Raw genomic sequence first — 22,196 nt, forward strand, 5'->3', positions numbered from 1 at the left:
GACACGATCTCCCTTAACATCTCGTCGTTCCTTTGTTTAATTTTGAAGAGATCCGATTTTCTCTTGGCCACCTTTATGGACCCGGCGTGTGCTTTCACGAAGGCATCTGCTAACATAGAAAACGAGTCAATAGAGTTAGGAGCTAAGCTGTGATACCAAATCATAGCTCCTTTCGATAACGTTTCTCCAAACTTCTTTAACAAGACCGATTCGATCTCATCGTCATTCAAATCATTTCCTTTGATCCCACAAGTGTATGAAGTAATATGCTCATTGTGGTTGGTTGTGCCATTATATTTGGGTATATCAGGCATGCGAAATTTTTTGGGAATGGGCATCAGAGCCGCACTTTGAGGGAATGGTTTTTGTATGAATTTTTTGGCATCTAATCCTTTCAAAACTGGAGGTGCCCCCGGTATCTGGTCTACATGGGAGTTATAAGTCTCCACCTTCTTATCATTGTCTTCAATTTTCTTTTCTCCGGACTCGATCCTCTTAGTGAGCTCTTCGAGCATCTTCATAATCGTGGGGTCAGTCCCCGAGCCGCTTTCATTTGACCTTTCTAGCGTTGGCTCAGCACGTCGATTGTTTTGATGTTCAGCTATACTCGAAGTCTTATTTTGACTTTGAAGTTGAGTGATGGTGATTTGCTGAGCCTTCAGCATCTTGAATATCATTTGGAGGCTGACCCCCCTCATCTCCTACTCCTGGTGTTCCTTGGTCCCCTGGTCGGGCTTCCTACGTACACTCCCCTCGGGGTCTGTGCCTAAGTTGCTATTTATAGCAATATGAGAACTAACATCAACTGGTTCTATGTTTCACATCCCTGGGGTTTACCGGTGGTACACTGACTCCTACATTGTTGAGCCCCACGGTGGGCGCCAAACTGTTTACCTCGAAAATACGAGTAACAATTAAATTTGATTTGTGGTTTTAAAGATATGTGATTTAGTTCAATACCAATTAATAATCAAGAAATATGAAGTAGAAGTGAAAGTGACAAGTGAATAGAACCAATGTTACTTGACAGTAGTGACCTCGAGATGGTGACCTCGAGACAGGCTAAGAGCAATAAAGTAAGAAAAGTAAAGCAGGAGCAGTAGAGCTAAATGACAATGCTGATGAACAGTAGGCAAAAAGTAGAGAGTATATTCTTTTCTCAGTGATTATATGATCCTTACAAATTATTGGGGTCCCCTTTATATAATAGGGGAACCCTAAATAAGGTATATTTCTATTTACAGTGAGGAATATTCTTGGTACAGCTGTCTAACCGCCTACAAGAGAAAAGTACGATCCTCCTCCGGGATTTGCGCCATGATTTTGGGGATGTGGCAGGAATCTAACTCATTCTGTTGTAAATCCATAACGGTGTATTTGGGTCGAGCATACTCAGCCTTCGAACTCTTCGTACTCCGATCTCCCGAGCATTGCATTCTACCTTTGAACTCAAATTTGGTCCCCCGTGCTCGAACTCGACCTCGCCCGGATTTGAACTCAAATTTGGTCCCCCGTGCTCGAACTCGACCTCGCCCGGACTGGGGCCCAAGATGGACCTTTGAGCTTGTAAATCGAAGGCCTCTGATTTTGACCGTATACAACTAGGTCAATTAGGCATGAATTAATGTTTCCAACCATTAGTTCTAGAAATTAAGCATAAACAAGGCTAAATATCACTAACCCAATCTCAAGTTGCCCTAAAATTAAATATCCATTAAGTACCCACACTAGAGTTGAGCCACAACCCTAGCTAAAGATTTAGCTACTCATGAAAAATGAAGAAATACAAGAAGAAATTAAGATAGAATGCATGATCATTGATTAAACAAAGAAAATCTAATGTTAAGAAGTCAATCTAGTACAAAATTACTCAAAGAAGTAAAGAAAACCGCTCAGGCGCACCTGTGCAAACTAAACTTAACCTAAAAATGACAAAAAGTTCTATTTATACTAAGTTGAAAATATCTGACAAAATTGCCCCTACGAAGGTTGTGCGGCCACATGTTTCTGATGCGGTCCGCACAATGAGCTACTGCGGCCGCACAATTGTCGTACGATCCGCTTTTTTGGGAACTTGGGCTTGGAGCTTGGGGTCTTCTGCGGTCCGCATAAAAATGGGTGCGGCCACACTTAGGATTATGCGGCCGCACAAAAGTGATGCGGTCAGCACTCCTTTACTTTCCAGCTCTCTGAATCTCAATCCTGCGGTCCGCATAATAATGGATGCGGCCGCAGTTGATCTCCTACGCCCGCACAATTTCAGTGCGGTCTGCACTCCCTGAGTTGGCCAAAACATACTCTCTGAATATCCTTCTGCGGCCGCACTATCATTGTGCGGTCCGCACTGCTAGCCCTTCTTACCCTGTTTTGGTTCTTGTTCACTTTTGACTCCTTTATGAGTTGATTTTGACTTCTTTGGCTCGTTTCCCAATATTCCTGCAAGTAAGCACATTTTGTTAGTTTCCGGAAATACCTTTAAGCATTTTTGAGTTAAAACGCAAGTAAAGGAGAGTAAATAAGCTGTCAAAATCCCTACTTATCAACTCCCCTAAACTTAAGCTTTTGCTTGTCCTCAAGCAAATAAGGAAATTTGAACCTTCACTAGAAAAAGGGATATTTCATCTAGCCTAAGGTGAATCAATCACACATTCATTGGGATCAACAATTACCCACAACACATATAAATTATCACAACGCAATGATTTGGCTTTTTGAGTACCATAGTTCTAGTGTGACTCTAGAGAATCAAGAGTTGACTCTATTCATCAAGGAAGCTCTCTCTTTCATTTAGGTCATTGTGGATCCCAAACTTCTCCCCCTCTACTCTCCATTAGCGAATCTCACATTAGAATGTAACAGTTGAAGCAAGGATTGTGAAAAGTTCGCTCATCTCTCTCAAAAGAAAATCACAAGTCCGGCTTTAAGTACCATAAGCTTGCCCCTCGTGTAAATCACCACTAATGTAAGCTCACTCAACTTGAAATCATGTTGGGCTTTTGCGGGATGTAATGAAGGCTTTTGGATCAAGGTAGGACTTGTTGGAATAGAATGGTTTCATCTTTCCTTAAGCACTCTATTTTCTCTTTTCGGCTCATACTTTCTCGATTCTTTGAGTCATTTTCTTCTTCCTCGGGGGAACTAGAGAGACGTAACGTCACTCTTTCTTGAGCATGACATTATTTTTTCTCGTTTTCTATTTACTTCAGCCTTTCCTCCTTATTTTCTTTTGGATTCCCTTCAACTCTTCACTTCATTCAATTTTTTTTTTGGCATTTTTCTTTTTGTTCTTTTTTTCTTTTCTTTGCCTTCCCTTTTCTTCATTTCTTTCTCTTCTTTGTACCTTTCATCACTTTCAAACTCCTCTTCTCTTCCCCAAACTTATGTTTTTGCCAATTTTTTCTCAAGAATGCTAAGGAAAGATCTGGTGCCAAGAGAGGGTCATTACAAAACGGATGAAGGCTTGTAACGTGGCTATTGAAAGAAAAAAGGCTTCGGCTCAAAGGGGTTGACTAGGGATATCACATTGGTAGGCCATGGAAGATTTCAAATTTCAAATTGGATCAAGGAGAGCCTATGATCATTTCTCAAGCCAAGCTACATTTAGAATTTCGCCTAGACAAACATTCGGGGCAAGTTATAGACCATTAGCACGGGTACTTGGACTTGCAACTAAACATCGCACCTCTCATGCTTCTGGATTGTTAAAGAGAACAGAGTCGAGGGCCCACAACAACCCTAGCTAAGATTGAGAATCACAAATGGCTTGATTTGAACCACTCGATGACTGCTTAAATCAATACAAGAGCCAAAAGAGTCACAACTAGAGCTATTATCTGTCAACAACTTATTTTTAACCATACGATCATAGGTAAATGTGTTGGTACCAAGTGAAGCATGCTTGAGACCCTTTTTATTCATTACTACTATATTTACCAAAACATAAAAGAAAACGGACTCAATCCCTTAAGAAGGTTGTCACGCCATCTATCGTTGGGAAGAGCCACCTGGTTCACACATAATCCACCTTTGGAAAGAACCGTTGCATTAAGAAAATCAAAGGCTTATTGTTCACTCAAAACGTAAAAAAGAAGCTAGCAAATTAAAAAGAGGCTATTAAAATAAATAAGAAGTTATACTACTAAGGAAAAGCAAACTAAAGAAGCTATGAAATAAACCACAGAAAGCGAGATGACTGAATATACAAACCGAAGTCAAATGAATATATACATCAGGGAAATGAATATCTACATCAAATGGGAAGAATATATACATACCAAAAGGAAAATAAAGATGAAAGGGAAATAGTATCAGAGTTATTATAGCCCAAATGTCAAATACTCAGAATAGACCACCCCCCAAATAAAAAATAAGCATTGTCCCGAATGCTTAACAAAAATAAGAACAGGGAAAGGGTAGAGAGTTAAGAGAACTCCCTATGTGGTCTTAGTCTACATAGGATCATCAGCAACCTCAGCCTCAAGCTGTATCTCATCATCACCCGGCTGAGGGACAACTGGGTTGCTGAGCATCTGGATCATCTCCTCAGGAGTATGGGAAGTGGCAACTGGCTCCTCAAATTGGCCGGCTTCTGCCTTTGGTGCTGTCTGTGTTGCTGGGACTGCCTGTGCTGCTGGGAGTGCTGTCTCCATGAGCAGGTCCAATGGTAGATCACCTGCGGATATAATCTTCTCAATCTCTTTTCTCAGCTTATCCACCGACTTCTTTGATGCCTGAGATCTCCGCTTCTTTTTAACCTACTTTCCCAAATCCTCAATAACTTTCCCATGTGCCTTCACTTTATCCATGATTGCCTTCTGGTTAGCCATAATCTTCTTCAAGGCTTCCTCCACTGACGGAGGTACCTGTGGCTCTGCTGGGGCTGAGGACTGTGCTGCAACAACACTGGATATATCAGCCAGATTTGTAGTAGCTGCCTACATCCAGTTGTCAAGACTCGCCAATGTTTGGGAGACTCGCAACGTTATCTGAGGATAGGTAGAGGAAGCTGGCACTAGTAATCGAACTGCTAATCTAGGAGAAGCCGGTGGATGGAGGATGAAGATGGTGGCATGGCTGCTGTCCCGGTGGAAGTACCGGCTGCCGTGGAAGGCTCGGTAGCTGAATCAGTAAACATTACTGCTGGATGTTCAGACTGGCCAGTGGAGGTAGTAGCTTTTCCTTTGAATTTAGGGTTGTCAGCTCCTTGAAGGTGGTACCAGGAGAAAGGCTTCTTGGCCTTCACCTTAGTGTCATAATGCTTCGGCTCCACGCCTTGATCCTTGAAGTATTCTGTGAGGAAGTTTGGGTACGAATAGGATCTCTCACCCTTCTGGACAGCTAAAGTGATGTTGGTGGACATGATGGCACCAACATTTATCGGATACCCTGCCATAATTGAAGCCACCAAGACTGCACAAGGATGTGGGAGCATGTTTTCATTGAGGCATGGGTCAATGCGGCTACACACAAACGTTTTCTACCCTTTTGCTTCAAAGTTTAGGGTAGCCCGGATAATTGGAACCCCTGCTGTGAGCCACGGAGGTGTTGACCCTGGGATTGCTAGAATCTCAGCCAACCACGGACGAGCTGCATCACCCATGGTTAGCTTCTCCAAATACTGCACTGCCTCCACTTCTTCAAACCCCACATATTTGTTCAGTGCATAGGAGTCAAAGCAGATTTTTAGATTTTGCACTTTTGTCACCTTAGTTCCCTGCTTGATGTGAGCAACATTTGCATAGGATTCCTTGACCAGGTACTCATTGCATCTAGGACACTGGTGGTGAACCATTTCCAACCTTTCCGCTCTTGGAATTGTCTAAAGACATTGGGGTTGTGCTTGTTCAGGTCTTTCATTAAGAAATGTCGCTCAAGAGTGGGCGACCTCTATGGCCACCATTCCCTAAACTTGGCGAAGGCATTGGCACTAACAAATCTGTCCTCCCATATCTCCGGCCTCTTTGATCTTTCCAACCCTGGCACTGCAGTATCGCCCCCTCTCTCATCATCTGGAAAATCATCATCATCTAAGTCTATTGGAGCAGGGGGAGCAGGTGAGGAAGAGGGCTCAGAGTCTTGGTTGCCCTCTTCCGAATCTTCAGACGAACTAGCAGCAGAAGAAGACTCATCGACCAAATGAAATCTCCGAGGGAGTTGTTTTGATTGGGCTTCTTGTTGTGATTGGGCTTCCGGCTATGCTTGCACGGAGTTACCCTCAGAAGCTTCCCCGGATGGGACGTACTCACTAGTCTCCGAGGTGTCAGGGGCTCTATTGGCTGTTGCTTTCTTGCTGATAGCCTTTTGGATTGCTAGAGGTAGATTGCTTTCACCTCGACCCTGGCCTCGGGAGGGTTCTGCCCTCCCTTGCGGTGTATCTCCTCTACCACGTGAATGAACCATTGTCTGCAACACATAAGAACTAGAAATCAGTTACAATTGAAGCTCATAATGTATCCATAAACATGATTGGGAGTTGCAGAAAAACCATTAGCAGAAGGGCAGTGCGGACCGCACAAAAATGAGTGCAGCTGCAGAGTGCCCATTGCGGACCGCACAAAAATGAGTGCGGCCGCAGAGCCCCAGGTTCAGACTACTGGGATCTCTGAAGTTCCATCATTGCGGACCGCACAAAAATGAGTGTGGCCGAACAAGTCAAGAACGAAATTTTCCTAAGTCTGAGGGTTGTGGACCACACAACAGTGTGTGCGGCCGCATAGCCTCTACTGCGGACCGCACAAAAATGGCTGTGGCCGCATAGTTCAAAATCCACGGCACTATAACTAGGGTTCATGCAATCTTTACACAATTTAGGCATGGTTTTAGCAATCAAACAACATTAGCTACTTACCCAGACCCCAATTAACGACCAATAAGCTACCCAGGTGATTCTAAGCAAAAAATAACTAAACATTGACATTTTTAGGCATGTAAGTAACCCTAAATCTAAGAACAAAATCAAACAAAAGATGAAGAATCTAATGAAGAAATTAACATACCAATTATGAAGATGCATGTGATGAAATGAGGGAACAATTTGAGAGCAATGGGGAAATTTTATTGTGCAAGCTTAGTCTTTAGGGCTCAGATGATCGAAAAGTGTAAAAAGAGAAGGAAAGCCCTATTTATACTAATACCCGTGGGACCCAGATTTTAACTTGAGTGCGGCCACATAATTTTGATGCGGACCGCACTCCTTACCTGCCTTTGAGATGACTGGCTGCGGACCGCACAAAATGAGTGTGGCCGCATCATCAATGCGGACCACACAAAAATGTGTGCAGCCGCAATTCCTTAAGCAATTTTGACAGGCCAACTTCAGAGACAATGCACTTTGACACTTAGCCAAATTTTTTATGCACAGTCCCTGCAATGGACACCCATTCCTGCATACACTTCAAAACTGGTTAGCACAAAACCAAGCCTATCTAAAAGAAGGAAAATAAAAGAAAGAAAAAGACATGGGTTGCCTCCCAAGAAGCGCCTAATTTACCGTCGCGGCACAACGCAGATTACCAATCACTTGAAATGAAGAACCGCCACAATGTGGCCATCATCAACCTTGCCAAGATAATGTTTAACCCGGTGCCCATTGACTCTATAAACATCATCATTCTTATTTTTCAAATAAAGAGCACCAAAGGGGGTTACGTTCACTACTTCAGAGGGCCCACTCCATTTTGATTTCAACTTGCCCGGAAACATCCTTAATCGTGAATTGAACAATAGCATAACATCACCTTCTTTGAACTCCTTATTGTGGATGTACTTGTCATGGAGGTAATTCATCTTCTCCTTGTAAAGGGATGAACTTGTGTAGGCATGATACCGAAATTAATCAAGCTCATTCAAATGTGCCACTCTTAGGTTTGCAGTGACATTCCACTCAAGGTTCAACTTTTTCAACGCCCACATGGCCTTATGCTCAAGTTCTACTAGAAGATGACACGCCTTCCCAAACACCAATCGATATGGAGACATCCTAATCGGCGTCTTGTAGGCCGTCCTATAAGCCCAAAGAGCATCATCAAGTTTTCTTGACCAATCCGTTCGGTTGGCATTCACAGTCTTTGACAAAATACTCTTGATTTCTCGGTTGGAGACTTCAACCTGTCCGCTAGCTTGAGGATGGTAGGGGGTGGAGACTTTATGAGTGACACCATACTTGGTGAGTAAGGTATCAAAAGCCCGGTTGCAAAAATGAGAACCCCCATAACTAATAACGGTCCTCGGAGTACGAAACCTTGTGAAGATGTTCTTTTTCCAGAATGCCACCACACTTCGAGCTTCGTTGTTGGGTAAAGCCACGGCATCAATCCATTTTGACACATAGTCCACAACTATCAAAATGTAAGTGTTCCCACAAGAGCTCACGAACGGTGCCATGAAATCAACACCCCAAACATCAAAGATATCAATCTCTAAAATGGTGGTAAGAGGCATATCATTCTTCTTAGAAATCCCAATCCGGCCCTTTGACACTCATCACAACGCTTGGCAAGCTCACTAGCGTCCTTGTAGAGGGTACGCTAATAGAATCCACAAGTCAAAACCCTCGTAGCCGTTCTAGCTCCACCATGGTGACCACCATACGGTGAAGAGTGGCAAGCTTCAAGAATTCTCATTTGTTCGTCTTCCGGCACACATTGCCGGATCACACCATGGGTACATATCCGAAAAATATACGGCTCATCCCAATAATAGTCCAAGCAATCCCGTTTGAGCTTCTTCCTTTGGTTTGAAGAGAACTCATTCGGTACAATGCCGCTCACAAGATAATTGGCTAAATCGGCGAACCATGGCATCTCGGTCATTGAAACGGATAGGAGTTGCTCGTCGGGAAATGAATCATTGATCTCAAGGCCGTCATGTGGCCTCCCCTCCTCCTAAGTGGTGCACCACTTGATTCTCACTACCTTGCGGTCTTGAATCTCTAGATCAAACTCTTGCAAAAGAAGCACTCATCGCATCAACCTTGCTTTAGAATCTTTATGCTCCTTCTTGCTTACGCTTTGATTATAAATTATTACAAAATAGTCCCAAGAGGCTCATAAGTTGTGCTTGATTGCAGGTTTGATCGACAAAGTGACGAAATATCAAAGATCGGCTCAAAAGGAGTGAAACCTGCTCAAGTACCTAAAACAAGGCAAAACTCAGGAGAACAGGCCTAGTGCGGCCGCACTACTCTTTGTGCGGTCCGCACTAGAGAGATTCAGAGATTCAGAAATCAAGGCTTCAAGCAATGCGGCTGCACTCCATTATGTGCGGTCCGCGATGAAGGCTCCGCGGCCGCACTACCATTATGTGCGGTCCGCGGAAGAGAAGTTCAGAAAGGTGAAAATTGCCATGATTCAAGTTGCGCGGTCCGCGGTCAAATTGCCTCTCTTCCTTCAAGGACGTAGGAGGAGGGAGTTTGGAGATCACTTCAATCTTGGCTTGGTCGACCTCAATACCTTGTTTTGAAATTTTATGGCCGAGGACAATGCCTTCCTCGACCATGAAGTGACATTTCTCCCAATTCAACACCAAATTTGCCTCCTCACATCTATCCAATACCCTATCCAAATTGTTCAAACAATCTTCAAACGAATTCCCAACCACAGAAAAATCATCCATAAAGACCTCAAGAATGTCCACCACCATGTCGGTGAAAATAGCCATCATACACCCTTGAAAAGTCGTCGGTGCATTACACAACCCAAAAGGCATCCTTAAAAACGAGAAAGTACCATAAGGACAAGTGAAAGTGGTCTTCTCTTGGTCCTCAGGAGAAATAAGGATTTGGTTATAGCCGGAGTATCCATTAAGAAAACAATAAAACGCACGCCCGGCAACCTATCAAGCATTTGGTCAAGAAATGGAAGCGGGAAATAATCTTTCCAAGTAACTTTGTTGAGCTTCCTATAGTCCATGCACACTCTCCACCCGGTGACGGTTCTTGTTGGGACCAATTCATTCTTGTCATTTGTTACCACAATCATGCCCCCTTTCCTTGGGACACATTGCACCGGAGAGGTCACGAGCTATCGGAAATGGGGTACACAACCCCTGCATCTAACCACTTCATAATATCCTTCTTACCACCTCTTGCATTGCTTTGCTTAATCTTCTTTGATGTTCAATGGAAGGTTTGCCACCCTCCTCTAAAATAATCTTGTGCATGCAAAAGGCAGGGCTTATGCCCCCGATATCCGCCGAAGTCCAACCGATTGCTCTTTTCCTCCTTTGTAGCACCTTCAATGTGGACTCTACTTGCATGTTAGTTAAGCACGAAGAAAGAATAACTGGTAAAGTAGAGGAAGGGCCAAGGAATTCGTACCTGAGGTGCGGGGGCAATGGATTTAGCTCCAAAGTAGGAGGCTCCTCGATTGAGGGCTTTATTGGAGGAGTCTTCCGATTTTCAAGATCCAAAGATAGTTTTCGGGGCTCATACGTGTACGACCCCATGCCTTGCAATGCATTTACACACTCCACATAGCCATCACTCTCCTCATCATCATCTAGTTTGAGCAAAACGGCTTCCAATTTATCCTCAACATTCATTGTTGCACTAGCATCATCAACTATAACGTCGGTTACCGAATCCACAAACGAAAAAACTTCATTACTATTCGGTTGCCTCATTGATTTGCACACATGGAAGACCACCTTTTCGTCACCCACCCGGAAAGTGAGCTCACTGGCCTCCACATCAACAAGAGCCTTCCCCGTAGCAAGGAAAGGTTGGCCCAAAATGATAGGCACCTCATAATCCACTTCACAATCAAGGATAACAAGGTTTGCTGGGAGGATGAACTTGTCAACTCTAACCAATACATCATCAATAATACCCAAAGGCCTCTTCATTATACGATCCGCCATTTGCAACCTCATGGATGTGGGTCTTGTTTGTCCAATTCCCAAATTTTTGAACACCGAGTAGGCAATCAAGTTGATACTTGCCCCAAGATCACATAATGCTTTGGAAAAATCGGCGCTCCCAATAGTGGAAGGGATTGTGAAAGCGCCCGGATCTTCCAACTTTGGAGCCATTGAGTGCACAATAGCACTCACTTGGTGAGTCATCTTAATGGTTTCACAATTCATTGATCATTTCTTGGTTACCAAATCCTTCATGAATTTTGCATATCCTGGCATTTGTTCCAATGCCTCAACCAATGACACACTAATTGACAAACTCTTCAGCATATCAATAAACTTTTTGAATTGGTTTTCATTGTTTTGCTTTGCAAGCTTTGAGGGTACACTACAAGAAAGAAGGCGTTTCGCAACAATATTTTTTGTTGCCATATATTCAATGTTGTTGCCAAAAGTATTTTTAGCAACAACAAAAAAATTATTGCACTCCGTTGCAATAAACACCGATGGGAAAAGTATATGCAACAACAGAAAAAAATGTTGCCAAAAGTTTACCTAGCGCAACAATATGTATCGTTGCCATAAGTTATTTGTTGTTAGTATAAAGCCAATAAAGTCGTAGATTATGAAGATATATAGCAACAAAAAATATTGTTGTGAAACAATTAGCTTTTTGCCAACAATATCAGTTGTTGCTAAAAACATCTGGTTTGTAAAGTTAATAGTCTGTTATCAAGACTTTTAGCAACAACTATTATTGTGGCAATAATTACTTTTTTGCCAACAGATTCTCCAGTACTACTTTAGCAATAATTTATGAGTTGTTACTAAATACACAATTTTGTATATTCTTTCAGATTTTCACAAATGCACGTAGAAATAATAAATTATATATATAGATAAAGAGTCTATACATAAATTTGATTCCAGTGGATATACTCACTTTCAAAAACTAAATAGTCGTAAAAGTATGTTTTTACATACAAAACGAACAAAAGCATGATATATCCATGGTTCTTAAGTTCTATTCTAATAGTAACCCGAAAAACAAATCTTCTTCCAACAGCTTGTGCATTACATGAACTGGATGGCCATGAATGTTGGTTTACGCATGCTCATCCTAAAAAGAAGATAAATATAATTAGATTTTGATTAAAAAGATAAAGTACAAAAGTATAAAATGAAAGCAGTGAAAACCTCTTTAACTACAGAAGAGGAATTGAGGAAAAGAAGTGGGACAGGAAAAAAGATCAAAGAGGAAAACATGTATACATTTTTTAGGCCAAAATCTCATTCTCCTAAATTATATTTTTATAGTCCTTGATTATTTTGCTGCATTGAAGATTCAAATGATCCTTTTGGTGCAAATCTCCCAATGTAAAATAGCAGTCCTAAAACTGCATATTCCCGAAGAAAGGGCTATTGGGATTATTTTGAGAAATCTTAGGCTAATGCAACCAGAGGCAACCACCCTTTCACCAAAAATTCCTATATGCTATGTAGCCTCATTCTCTCCTTTCAGAGCATTTGCTTTGTTCCATGTAAACAGAAAATTGCAGGTTCGGCATATCCAAATATTAAATCAGGGAACGATTCTCTTTTCTCTTTTTTTTTTTTTTTTTCTTTCAAGTAAAAAGGGCTAAGAGAAACATCGTCATCACTGCCTCTTTATGGCGCATCCATACGCACTGAATTAAACACACACAAACACAAAGTAAAGACAAAGATGCCAGTGTACATGTTCTATAGACATTAATTTAGTTCCAACTTGTGGTGTGCACAAATATGATCTCTCCTTTCAAAAAGCATATTCAATCAGTAGTACAGTCCAGAGACAATTTTTCACAGCTAAAGTCTTAAGATAGCCCAGTTGAAATTCGAAAAATTAGAAACTTTTACTATTTTCCAAGCTCCTTCCAGGAAGGCCAAATGAGTATTTTCTCTAAAAGGAAAAAGAGGGAGGACTAAGGTTTGGTCTTTCAATTAGAAAATAATAAAACAAAATCCAGATGTAAGCAACAAAACAAAAGACTAAATAAATGTCTATTAGGTGAAAACTGGGATTGCTTGGTGAAATTTGCTCTTTAATTTAAACTGTGTTTGCAGGAGTATATGTAACTTTATGCATGCCTTCTAAAGAAATTATGAGAAATTCCAAAACCGCAATGAGTTATGATGAGAGCCAACAGAGAAAAACAGGAAAACAAGCTCGATTCGAATTTATTTACCCTCAGCATTCATCCATCAAGTCACATGTTCTATAGGCTCACCAAAGTACATGTAACTTAAGACATCTTGATTAAAGTACTCCCCAAAATAAAGTTGCGTAAGAACCTACTAAATACGCCCACAGACACAATATTATATTCGAAACAAAATACTAAACAAAGATTGATTTATGCAAATAGACTCATTTCCATATACAACCAACAAACTTCCTTTCACATGAACTAGAATAAGTTTACTTACCATGATAGCATCCATAAGACTTGTAGTACTTGTCTCATCCGAACCATTTAAATTAGCAATCATGTCAAAAATTGCAGCAGGAACTCCAGTCTGTTAAACATCGTAGAACTAAACTTAACATGATAGAACCTAGAAGAAGCTAATTTCTAATATAAAAAATAATAGAACAAGTTTCCTTCAGCAGAACACAGTAGTTTTCAGAGCTTCAAATAAAGAGACAACATCCACATAGAGCATTTTATACCTTAGATATTTAATATCTCGTAGAAATGACAAATAAATTAATGCTTACTGCTCCTTTAGTTTCTATTATAACTGATAATAGAAAATTCACTTTCATGTGCTTTAGGACCATTTTGTGCTTAGTGTTCTGTTCTATTGCATTTCAAATGTAAAATTGTGGCATTTCAAAGGTAAATACTCTCTTACTCTACATAGAGGCCTGAAACAGAAACTCTATAGAAAGTTCCTTATTAACAATTTTAAAAAATGAATAAAATAAATCATGAAGAAAAGTAAACTATCATGCTAGAAGGTTCAGAGATGAATATTTCACTTCACTGGAAGCTAAAACGATAGGAAGTAACATAACCACTAGGAAAAAATTCAACAGACAATTTTTCCTTAGAGAAGAGTAAAATCACTCGTTAGCTTCAATTCATGGAAAAGCGATGCTATCTCTTTTATTCTCAAGTAGTTTAATAAAATTGTTCACAGGATCAAAATCAAGTAATGTTGGTTTTCCACAAAGGGTTGCACTGGTAGATCATGGAGGTAGTGATGGTAAGGTTGACATTCTAGAAACTGAGCAAGTGAATTGGGATAAACAGGACAAGTCGAAGGCTGGGCAAGATAATTTAAAAGCTACAGGTCGCATCAGCTGTTGTGAAATCCAAATTACCAGCTGGTATTCCTGCTTCAACAGCTTTAGCAAGGATTTATAATGCTGTGAGTTCTGCCTTACAAGATAAAACTAATGTGGACAAGAGTGGTAATCAATCTACTGTACAATACCAACTGAAGGGAAGGAGAAAATAGCTGGGCTGGAGTTCCTAAAAGGACTCACTGCTTAATGTCATGCCAAGAGATTCCATGTTTACTTAATGCCAGGATATTAGAAGCAAGGTAATTGTAAGGAGTAAAGGTACAATACTGAAAAGCTAGAACAGGAACTAGCAACAAGATGATGTTGTTAATATCATACTGTGAAAATATAGAAGAATTTAGCAGAGACGCAAAGCAGAAAGTGGAGGACTATATACACTAAAGATGATGATGCTAATATCATACCGTGAAGATTATAGAAGAACTTAGCAAAGAGGCAAAGTTAGATATACCAAGATTCAGTTTTAGTTCCACATCTATTCTAAATTTTATCAGAGTCCCCAACATTTAAGAGCATCAAATCACCAATCAAGAACTTCAATAATCCAATAGGTTACTCAAGTAGCTTTTAAAGCTACTCCTGTTAACAGGGAAGGACAGGAGCTTGGCAAGGGAGATAAAGCTACTGGAATTCTTGGCAAGGGAGATGCTCGTGCAATTAGTGGAACATCTGCTAACAACAAGGCTGCTGATACGTTAGAAGCAGGTTCAAAACATGGACAACAATCATTAGATAAACAGGATCGTGATACTAGTTTGCACGCTGAAATTTCCAGCAGTAATGGGGAAAATACTAGACATGATATTGGATCAATGGATGTTAAATCTAAGGATGATGGAATAGCAAGGAAATCAACCAGGGAAGATTGGACACTGGTGTCCAGCAAAAGACGCATTCCAAACAAAAACAAGCTGCAGCAGGTTGAGCAGATTTCCAGGAATTTGCCAAAAAAAAGTAATGGAAACTTTAACGTCTTAAACAAAATAAATACCTCGGAACTTTGCATATAGGATACTAGTGCCATCATGCTCTGTTTTAACATTTTTTGATCACTCAGTAGACGAGCTTCCATGACTTCTCATTTTTTCTGCTCCTCATCAAGTTGATTTTCCACTTCTATTAGTTTGCACTCTACACTCTCTCGTTTATGGCGTTCTTCTTCCACCTTCTTCTGTTGTGCTTGCAGTTGCTCTTGAGTTACATGCATAGATCTCCTACTAGGTGGCTTGACTCCTGATCCTTGACCGCGGCAATATCCTGACTTTTCACCAACAAGTTTCACAAAAGCAGCATTAACAATAGGGTCCACATCAGTACCCTCTTCCACTTCTTGAGTTTGTTCAGCAACAATTTCTGTCAACTTATCCTACAAACAATTATACCAGCTTAAAATTTCAATATTTGTTTCAATCGACTCATATTCTCGGATAAAGATAAGAGGTTCGTATGTACATTAAATTCAGCAGAGACATCATTAACCCAATGTCCTGACTTCATGTGAGTCATTTTCCAAGGTTTTTGAAGATTTGGCTCTTTACCGATTCTTGGATCTCTCTAGCAAAACAAATTATATTATGTTATTGAAGAAAAAATTATCGAAATTAATCAAAACAAAGACAACTTACCGCATCAAAAGATACTGCTTGGAAGGACTTTCTGCCACAAATATGATTCATTTCTTGTTTTTCCTTGTTAGTATTATTTCGTTCACTCATTTGCTGCATGAATATGTTTTAATTTAAGTAAGAAAGTACACTAAGAAAGTAAGCAATATTATAAAGTTAAATTCATTCAATTTTGATGTACTCCTAATTACCTTAAAAGCATCAGAACTGAAATAGTCCACTAAAAAATTCCATTCAGCTTCACTAACCTCTGCTGGCATATTTTGCAAGCTTTCCTCCTTCGTAGCAAATTTTTTGAAATGATCGTGGAGCCTACTACGACGATATCGGTACAAATTATTGCCTGTTTGAAGGATAGTATCACGATTGTGTTGTGTCCGGAAGTTGAAAAGTGTCCTGCACTCAAAAATTACTTAAGTAAGCTTGCATAGAATAGAACTTTCATTGTATGCCAATGATTTGGGGACCTTTTAGGTCAGCTGCTCTAAAGTTGGTTTACCACTAATAAATTATTAGTATACTTTATTTGTATACTTACATCCTTGTTCTGGTGAATAATTCAATTTCAAAAGCATACAACATAGCTGCTTCTTTGTTGTATACTTTTCATAAGCTAAGTTAATCAAATGAGTCGTAAAAAAAGTAAGTTCATAAATAAAAATTAAATCAACTAATCAATAAAGAAACCAACTTTTACTAGAATTGATCAGGTGATCAAGAAGAAACAAAGTGAGTTACCAGCATATGAGCAACAATTCTATCTTTTGCTAGATTAGGGACTTCCTTCCATTTCTTGACATCATGCCTAGCATGCTGGAGAACTTTGACTGAGAGCTCGGTAACAAAATCTTTAGCTCCAGGGCCTACTGCTACTGTTCTATCCGGTGGAATAATCACCTTTAACTTTCCGTTGTCACTGTCTTTCCATTTCTTTTGAACTGAAAGCCCTGTTGTCTTCCCCCTTCCCTTTCTCTTTTTTCCTACAGCAACATAGGAAAATATTTAGGTGTTTATCCTCAATCAATAAGTTGTTGTGATTATTAGATGATTATAGCTCTGTACTTGTAAAAATTGGAGCAGCTAGATAATTATGATGATCCTTGCATTCCCTTAATTTTCTCTGTTTAATCTTCTTCTACCTGTAGTTTCATTCCCAAGTTGTAATTTTATAGTGCTCTTAATACCCCTTCTATTTACTTTTACAGACTAACATTATATGCGCACGCTTCAAACTTGGGTCATTGATCTATCAAACTCAATAGCTAGAAAGGACTAGCTCACTATTAATTATCAGAATGATTGCTTGCTGTTGTCATAGCATTTGAAATAAGCATCTGCCAATAGAAGATGAGGTTGGAATTTGCTTGGTTCGTGCTCTGTTGTAGCTGAAGTTTACAGTTGTAACACAACAATCGCAAGCTTTAGAAGAATCTACTACATCAGATCTCAGAAGTGAGAACCTCTTTCAAAATTTCAATAGCTACTAACTAATCACAATAAACAAAACAAATGCAATAGCTAATAGCCATGATAGAGTCCAGTAGTACTTATCACAGCAAGTCTTCTTGACTCCACTTTTGCAGCAGTAATAATGCATAATACACCCAAAATGATGGATACTGCAACCCCCACTCTAGGAGCTGATGGTTTTGCTTTAGAACCCCATCGCCAATTCACAAGTATGTGATATAGTTTTGGAAATTGTTCTCTTGCTTCTAACTGGAACCATAGGAATACAGTGTCCAACCTTATTGTTCATCGTCTTTGCTTGCTCCAGAAAGTAGGTATACGACAAAGAAGTCATAACCACCCAAGAATGAAGGCACTGACATAGGGAATGTGCTAGGGATTTTAAAAGGCTGGAATTTTAATAAATGAGATAACTTACCTGGATGTGAATTTGAAACTACATCGGCAGCAAGTTCAGTATCATTAGAAACATGCACATTTGCTGACATGATAGGCTGCAACATATTTTAAAAAAAATATATTATTGGATATTAGTCAAATGTAGAAGTGAAGGCAGTAAAATGATAAGAAAAGGTAAAATATGTTCAGAAATAATGAGAAAAAAATAAAGTTACAAAGAAAAAATCACAAAAAATAAAAAATAAAAAATAGAAGTAGTAGAAAGTATAAATTAACCATTTCGGCGAGGTGATGGAGAAACAGAAGTCATGCGAAGAAAGCGATTGAAATAAGCAAAGTTGTCTTGAAGACTAGTTGAAGATCACAACCAATCATCATCCTCATTTTCGTTATATTCTTCCTCAGAAACATATTCTCATCTGTTGCAAAATTACTAAAGTCATCCCCATTTTCATGATCAGATTCATCCTCAACTTCTAAATCTACTTCTTCCTCATTATTAAGAGGATGTGCTTCAACACTTACTCCATCAATATCTTCTCTTTGTATCATGATGGTATCATTGTCCGACTCTGCTTGAAGACTTGCTTCTTCCCTTCCAACTAAGTCAATTAATTGATATGGCTCCGCTTCATCTTCTTGTTCTGGAATATCATACAAATTTCGTAGTCTTACCCTTACCACTGCATGCCATTTCTCGCTTTGCCCATGTTTAACATAATACACAGATTGAGCTTGCGACCCTAAAATGAATGGATCATTTGTGTAGTGGAGTCGTGTCACATCTACATGTATGAATCCATATTCATCCTTTTCGTAACCTCTGCTTTGACTTCGACCTTGGGGAGGAACTTCAAATCAATCACACTGGAATAATATGACTGAATTACCCATATATTGGATCTCTAAAATCTCTCTTATCTTTCCATAATAATCCACATTTTTTGTATGCTCGTCACTCTTTACAACTACACCACTATTTTGAGTTTTTAAAAACAGCTCAGATTCCATTGTTCGAAACCTAAAACTATTTAAGATATATCCTTTATGGCAATAAACACGATTATCCGGAAGTCTTGCCAAAGCTAGCAATTCATCAGTAACTCGACCATCACCATTCTTTTTTAACTGGACCACCTATAATATTTTGTGTACAAAGTCAAAAACTTTAATACTCCTTATGAAAGTAAAATTCAAAATTTATCCTAAATAAAGATAAACTACCATCAAATGATATAGTTTACCTTTTCTTCAAACCACAAAGGAAATTCCTCCTTGTGCCTCTTCGCTACATTTCTATTATTCTGCTTTGCCAATATATCTAGATGTTCTCTATGGATTGGAAGATTTAGAAGAAAAAAATAAAGAATATTGAATCATAGTCGTTAAAGGTATTCATAAGAAGAAAAGGATGTAAGTAAATAAAAAATTATCTTACTCAATCCAAGGTCTGACTTCCTCACAATTTTGGAGGATATAAAAATGAGCTTGGTTGATTTCAAGATTACTCAAGCTTTTCCAATCACCCCTTGCTAATGACTTACCATGACAGTTAAATATGGACAAGCCATTGGGATTTATGTTGGGAGAATCAAAATTTCTATCTGGACGATTTTGCTTCGTCTCCATATCAGTCAAATATTTAGAACAAAATAACATGCACTCTTCCGCAAGATAGCCCTCAGCAATTGATCCTTCAGGGCAAGCTTGGTTGCGTACATAACCTTTTAACGTGCGCAGATATCTATTAAGTAAAGATAAATTAGTTTTATAACAAGTTTCTTCTAAAAGAACAATTCAATTAAGTAAAAATCTAACCTTTCGATGTAATACATCCATCGATATTGAACAGGACCACCCACTTTTGCCTCATTTGCCAAATGAATCATAACATCAAAGAATGTTGGCAGGAACACACGTTCTAATTTACAAATTGTCATCCGTATACTTTTATCTAGTTTCTCTAACCTCTCCACATGCAATTCTTTGGCGCACAAATCACTAAAGAATAATGATAATTCAATTAAAGGATCATATGCATCCTTTGGCAAAATTCCTTTGATGATAAGTGGAACAATACGCTGAAAAAGGACATGGAGATCATGACTTTTCAGTCCATATATTCTAGCTTCATTAATATTGACACAACGACCAATATTAGAAGCATAAGCATCAGGAAACTTAACTTTTTTGACGAGTTGACAAAATTGAATCTTCTCAGCCTTAGACATTGTATAGCTTGCTGGAGGAAGTATGTACTTATCCCCACTTTTTATTGGATGAAGGGGCTTTTTGATTTTCATCTCTTGTATGTCCAATCGAGATTTCAATGTGTCCTTTGTTTTTCCTTCAATATCCAACAGAGTTCCTATCACACTTTCACTAATGTTCTTTTCAATATGCATTACATCCAAATTATGCCTCAACAATAAAGTCCTCCAATATGGGAGTTCAAAAAATATACTTTTTTTCTTCCAATTGTCACATCGTACGGCATCTCTTTTTTTTTTGTGCTGCCACCAACTAAGCCTTGTGAAGATGTATTAAGTTGTGCAAGAATATCGTCTCCACTCAAAGCTTGTGGTGCAGATCTTTCCTCCTTTGTATTATCAAAAGAACTTTTATTACGGCGATAAGGATGATTTATCTCTAAGAACCTACGATGACCCATATAGCAATGTTTTCTACCATGTTTCAAGTAAATGGAACATGTATGTACATGACAAACTGGACAAGCTAATTTATCTTTAGTGCTCCAACCGGATAACATACCATAAGCTGGAAAGTCACTAATCGTCCATAATAAAGCAGCACGCAAATGAAAATTTTTTTTTCTTAAAAGCATCATAAGTCTCAATTCCACTCTCCCATAAGGTTTTTAAATCATCAATCAAGGGTTGGAGATATACGTCGATATTCATACCAGGACTTTTTGGTCCAGGAATAAGCATAGATAACAAAATATTAGATTGTTTCATGCATAGCCACGGGGGGAGATTATATGGAATTAAGACTACTGGCCACATGCTATAGGCATTACTCATACCAAAAGGACTAAAATCATCTTAAGCAAGCCCAAGTCTTACATTATGCGCATCTGATGCAAAACTTGAATGATTTTCATTAAAAGTTTTCCATGCCAATGAGTCAGCTGGATGCCTTAATACTCCATCATCAACTCTCTTATTTTTATGCCATCTCATATCTTCCGCAGTTTGTTTTGTCATAAATAATCGTTTTAATCTTGGTATCCAAGGAAAGTATCTAAGAATATTTCTAGGAATTCTTTTATTTCTCTTATTTAATTTTCTTGAAGCAACTTCATCATCAATATCTTCTCCTTTCCTTGCTATCCATCTTTTTTCACTACATTTAGGGCATTGCTCAAGATCAGCATATTCTTTTCTATATAAAATGCAATTATTAACACATGCATCAATCTTCACATAATCTAGACCCAAATATTTTATGATCTTTTGAACTTCATAGAGAGAATTAGGGAGCATATTTCCTTTGGGAAAAGCATCACTCAATAATTTCAATAAAGAGTCAAAAGAAGTATTACTCCAGCCATGTAGACACTTCATCTGAAAAAGACGCATAACAAACGAGAGTTTGGAGAACTTTTCACAATCTGGATACAACTTTTGCTCTGCATCCTTTAATAACCTATAAAAACTTTTAGCTTCTATATTTGGCTCTTCGTACCTAGACTCGGTAGTCTCATCAAACTCGCGACTATTAGAGGGAATACCATGATACATGTCATGCAACATTTCATAAGTGCGAGCATCATCATTCCCTAAATTTGAATCTGTATCAGAATTTGTTTCATCATTTGAAGGTGAATGCGACTCGCCATGATAAATCCACCTATTATAGGTCGGATCTATTCCCCACCTAAGTAAATCCGTCTTCACATCATCGCATGATTTTCTAAGTACATTATTACATTTAATGCACGGACACTGGATTCTTACACCAACCTCAGGATTAGAAAATGCAAAGTTCAAAAAATATTCCACACCATTCAAGTATTCCGGTAATGTCCTATTCTTAATAAGTAGCCAATTCTTACCCATCATATACTTATGTCACGACCCCCGTTCACCCTCCATGAACATGTCGTGATGGCACCTAGTTCCTACAACTAGGTAAGCCTAACAATGCGGAAATAACAATTCAACTTGAGGAATAATCAATTAAAACCGAACATATGGAAAATAACAACTGAATAAAAGGCCGCTCGGCCTATACAACTCTAAAGATATGCAGAAGTCTACAACACAATCCCAAAACCCGGAAACTCACGGGAAACACAGGCTAATAGAATTACCATAAGTACTCTAATCTCCAGAATATCTACATCAAAAGTATGATAGGATAACAGCTCTACAACTAGAATAAGGAAGAAGACTCTTCGGTCTGCGGACGCTGCACATATACCTTGAAGTCTCCTTGTATCTCCTCGCCTCAAGGATAGTGCGCCTGAT

General features: G+C 39.1%; 1 protein-coding gene across 3 annotated transcripts; it reads right to left on the reverse strand.

Moving 5' to 3' along the window:
- On the reverse strand, positions 11,753-17,681 carry LOC109223393. Of its 3 annotated transcripts, none has more exons than XM_019387688.1 (8): positions 17,116-17,681; positions 16,573-16,814; positions 16,026-16,230; positions 15,835-15,927; positions 15,662-15,763; positions 15,201-15,575; positions 13,324-13,413; positions 11,753-11,974 (listed from the first exon to the last, which is right to left on the reverse strand). In XM_019387688.1, the coding sequence occupies exons 3-6, from the start codon at positions 16,092-16,094 to the stop codon at positions 15,288-15,290; spliced, it is 552 nt and encodes a 183-aa protein (XP_019243233.1). In that variant the 5' UTR covers positions 16,095-16,230; positions 16,573-16,814; positions 17,116-17,681; the 3' UTR covers positions 11,753-11,974; positions 13,324-13,413; positions 15,201-15,287. The 3 variants fall into 3 exon arrangements, with proteins under 3 accessions (XP_019243233.1, XP_019243232.1, XP_019243234.1); XM_019387687.1 differs by having other exon boundaries at positions 16,897-17,681; XM_019387689.1 differs by having other exon boundaries at positions 16,083-16,230; positions 16,573-17,681.

The sequence above is a fragment of the Nicotiana attenuata genome, chromosome 3 (assembly GCF_001879085.1).
Source record: "Nicotiana attenuata strain UT chromosome 3, NIATTr2, whole genome shotgun sequence".
Classification (NCBI taxonomy): domain Eukaryota; kingdom Viridiplantae; phylum Streptophyta; class Magnoliopsida; order Solanales; family Solanaceae; genus Nicotiana; species Nicotiana attenuata.

Excerpts from the sequence above, each read along its gene's own strand:
- LOC109223393 (XM_019387688.1), bottom strand. The coding sequence starts at position 16,094 with ATGCCAGCAGAGGTTAGTGAAGCTGAATGGAATTTTTTAGTGGACTAT. Across the intron at positions 15,764-15,834 it reads AAGCAGTATCTTTTGATGCG|AGAGATCCAAGAATCGGTAA; the intron begins GTAAGTTGTCTT and ends TTGTTTTGCTAG. Across the intron at positions 15,576-15,661 it reads ATGTCTCTGCTGAATTTAAT|GATAAGTTGACAGAAATTGT; the intron begins GTACATACGAAC and ends AATTGTTTGTAG.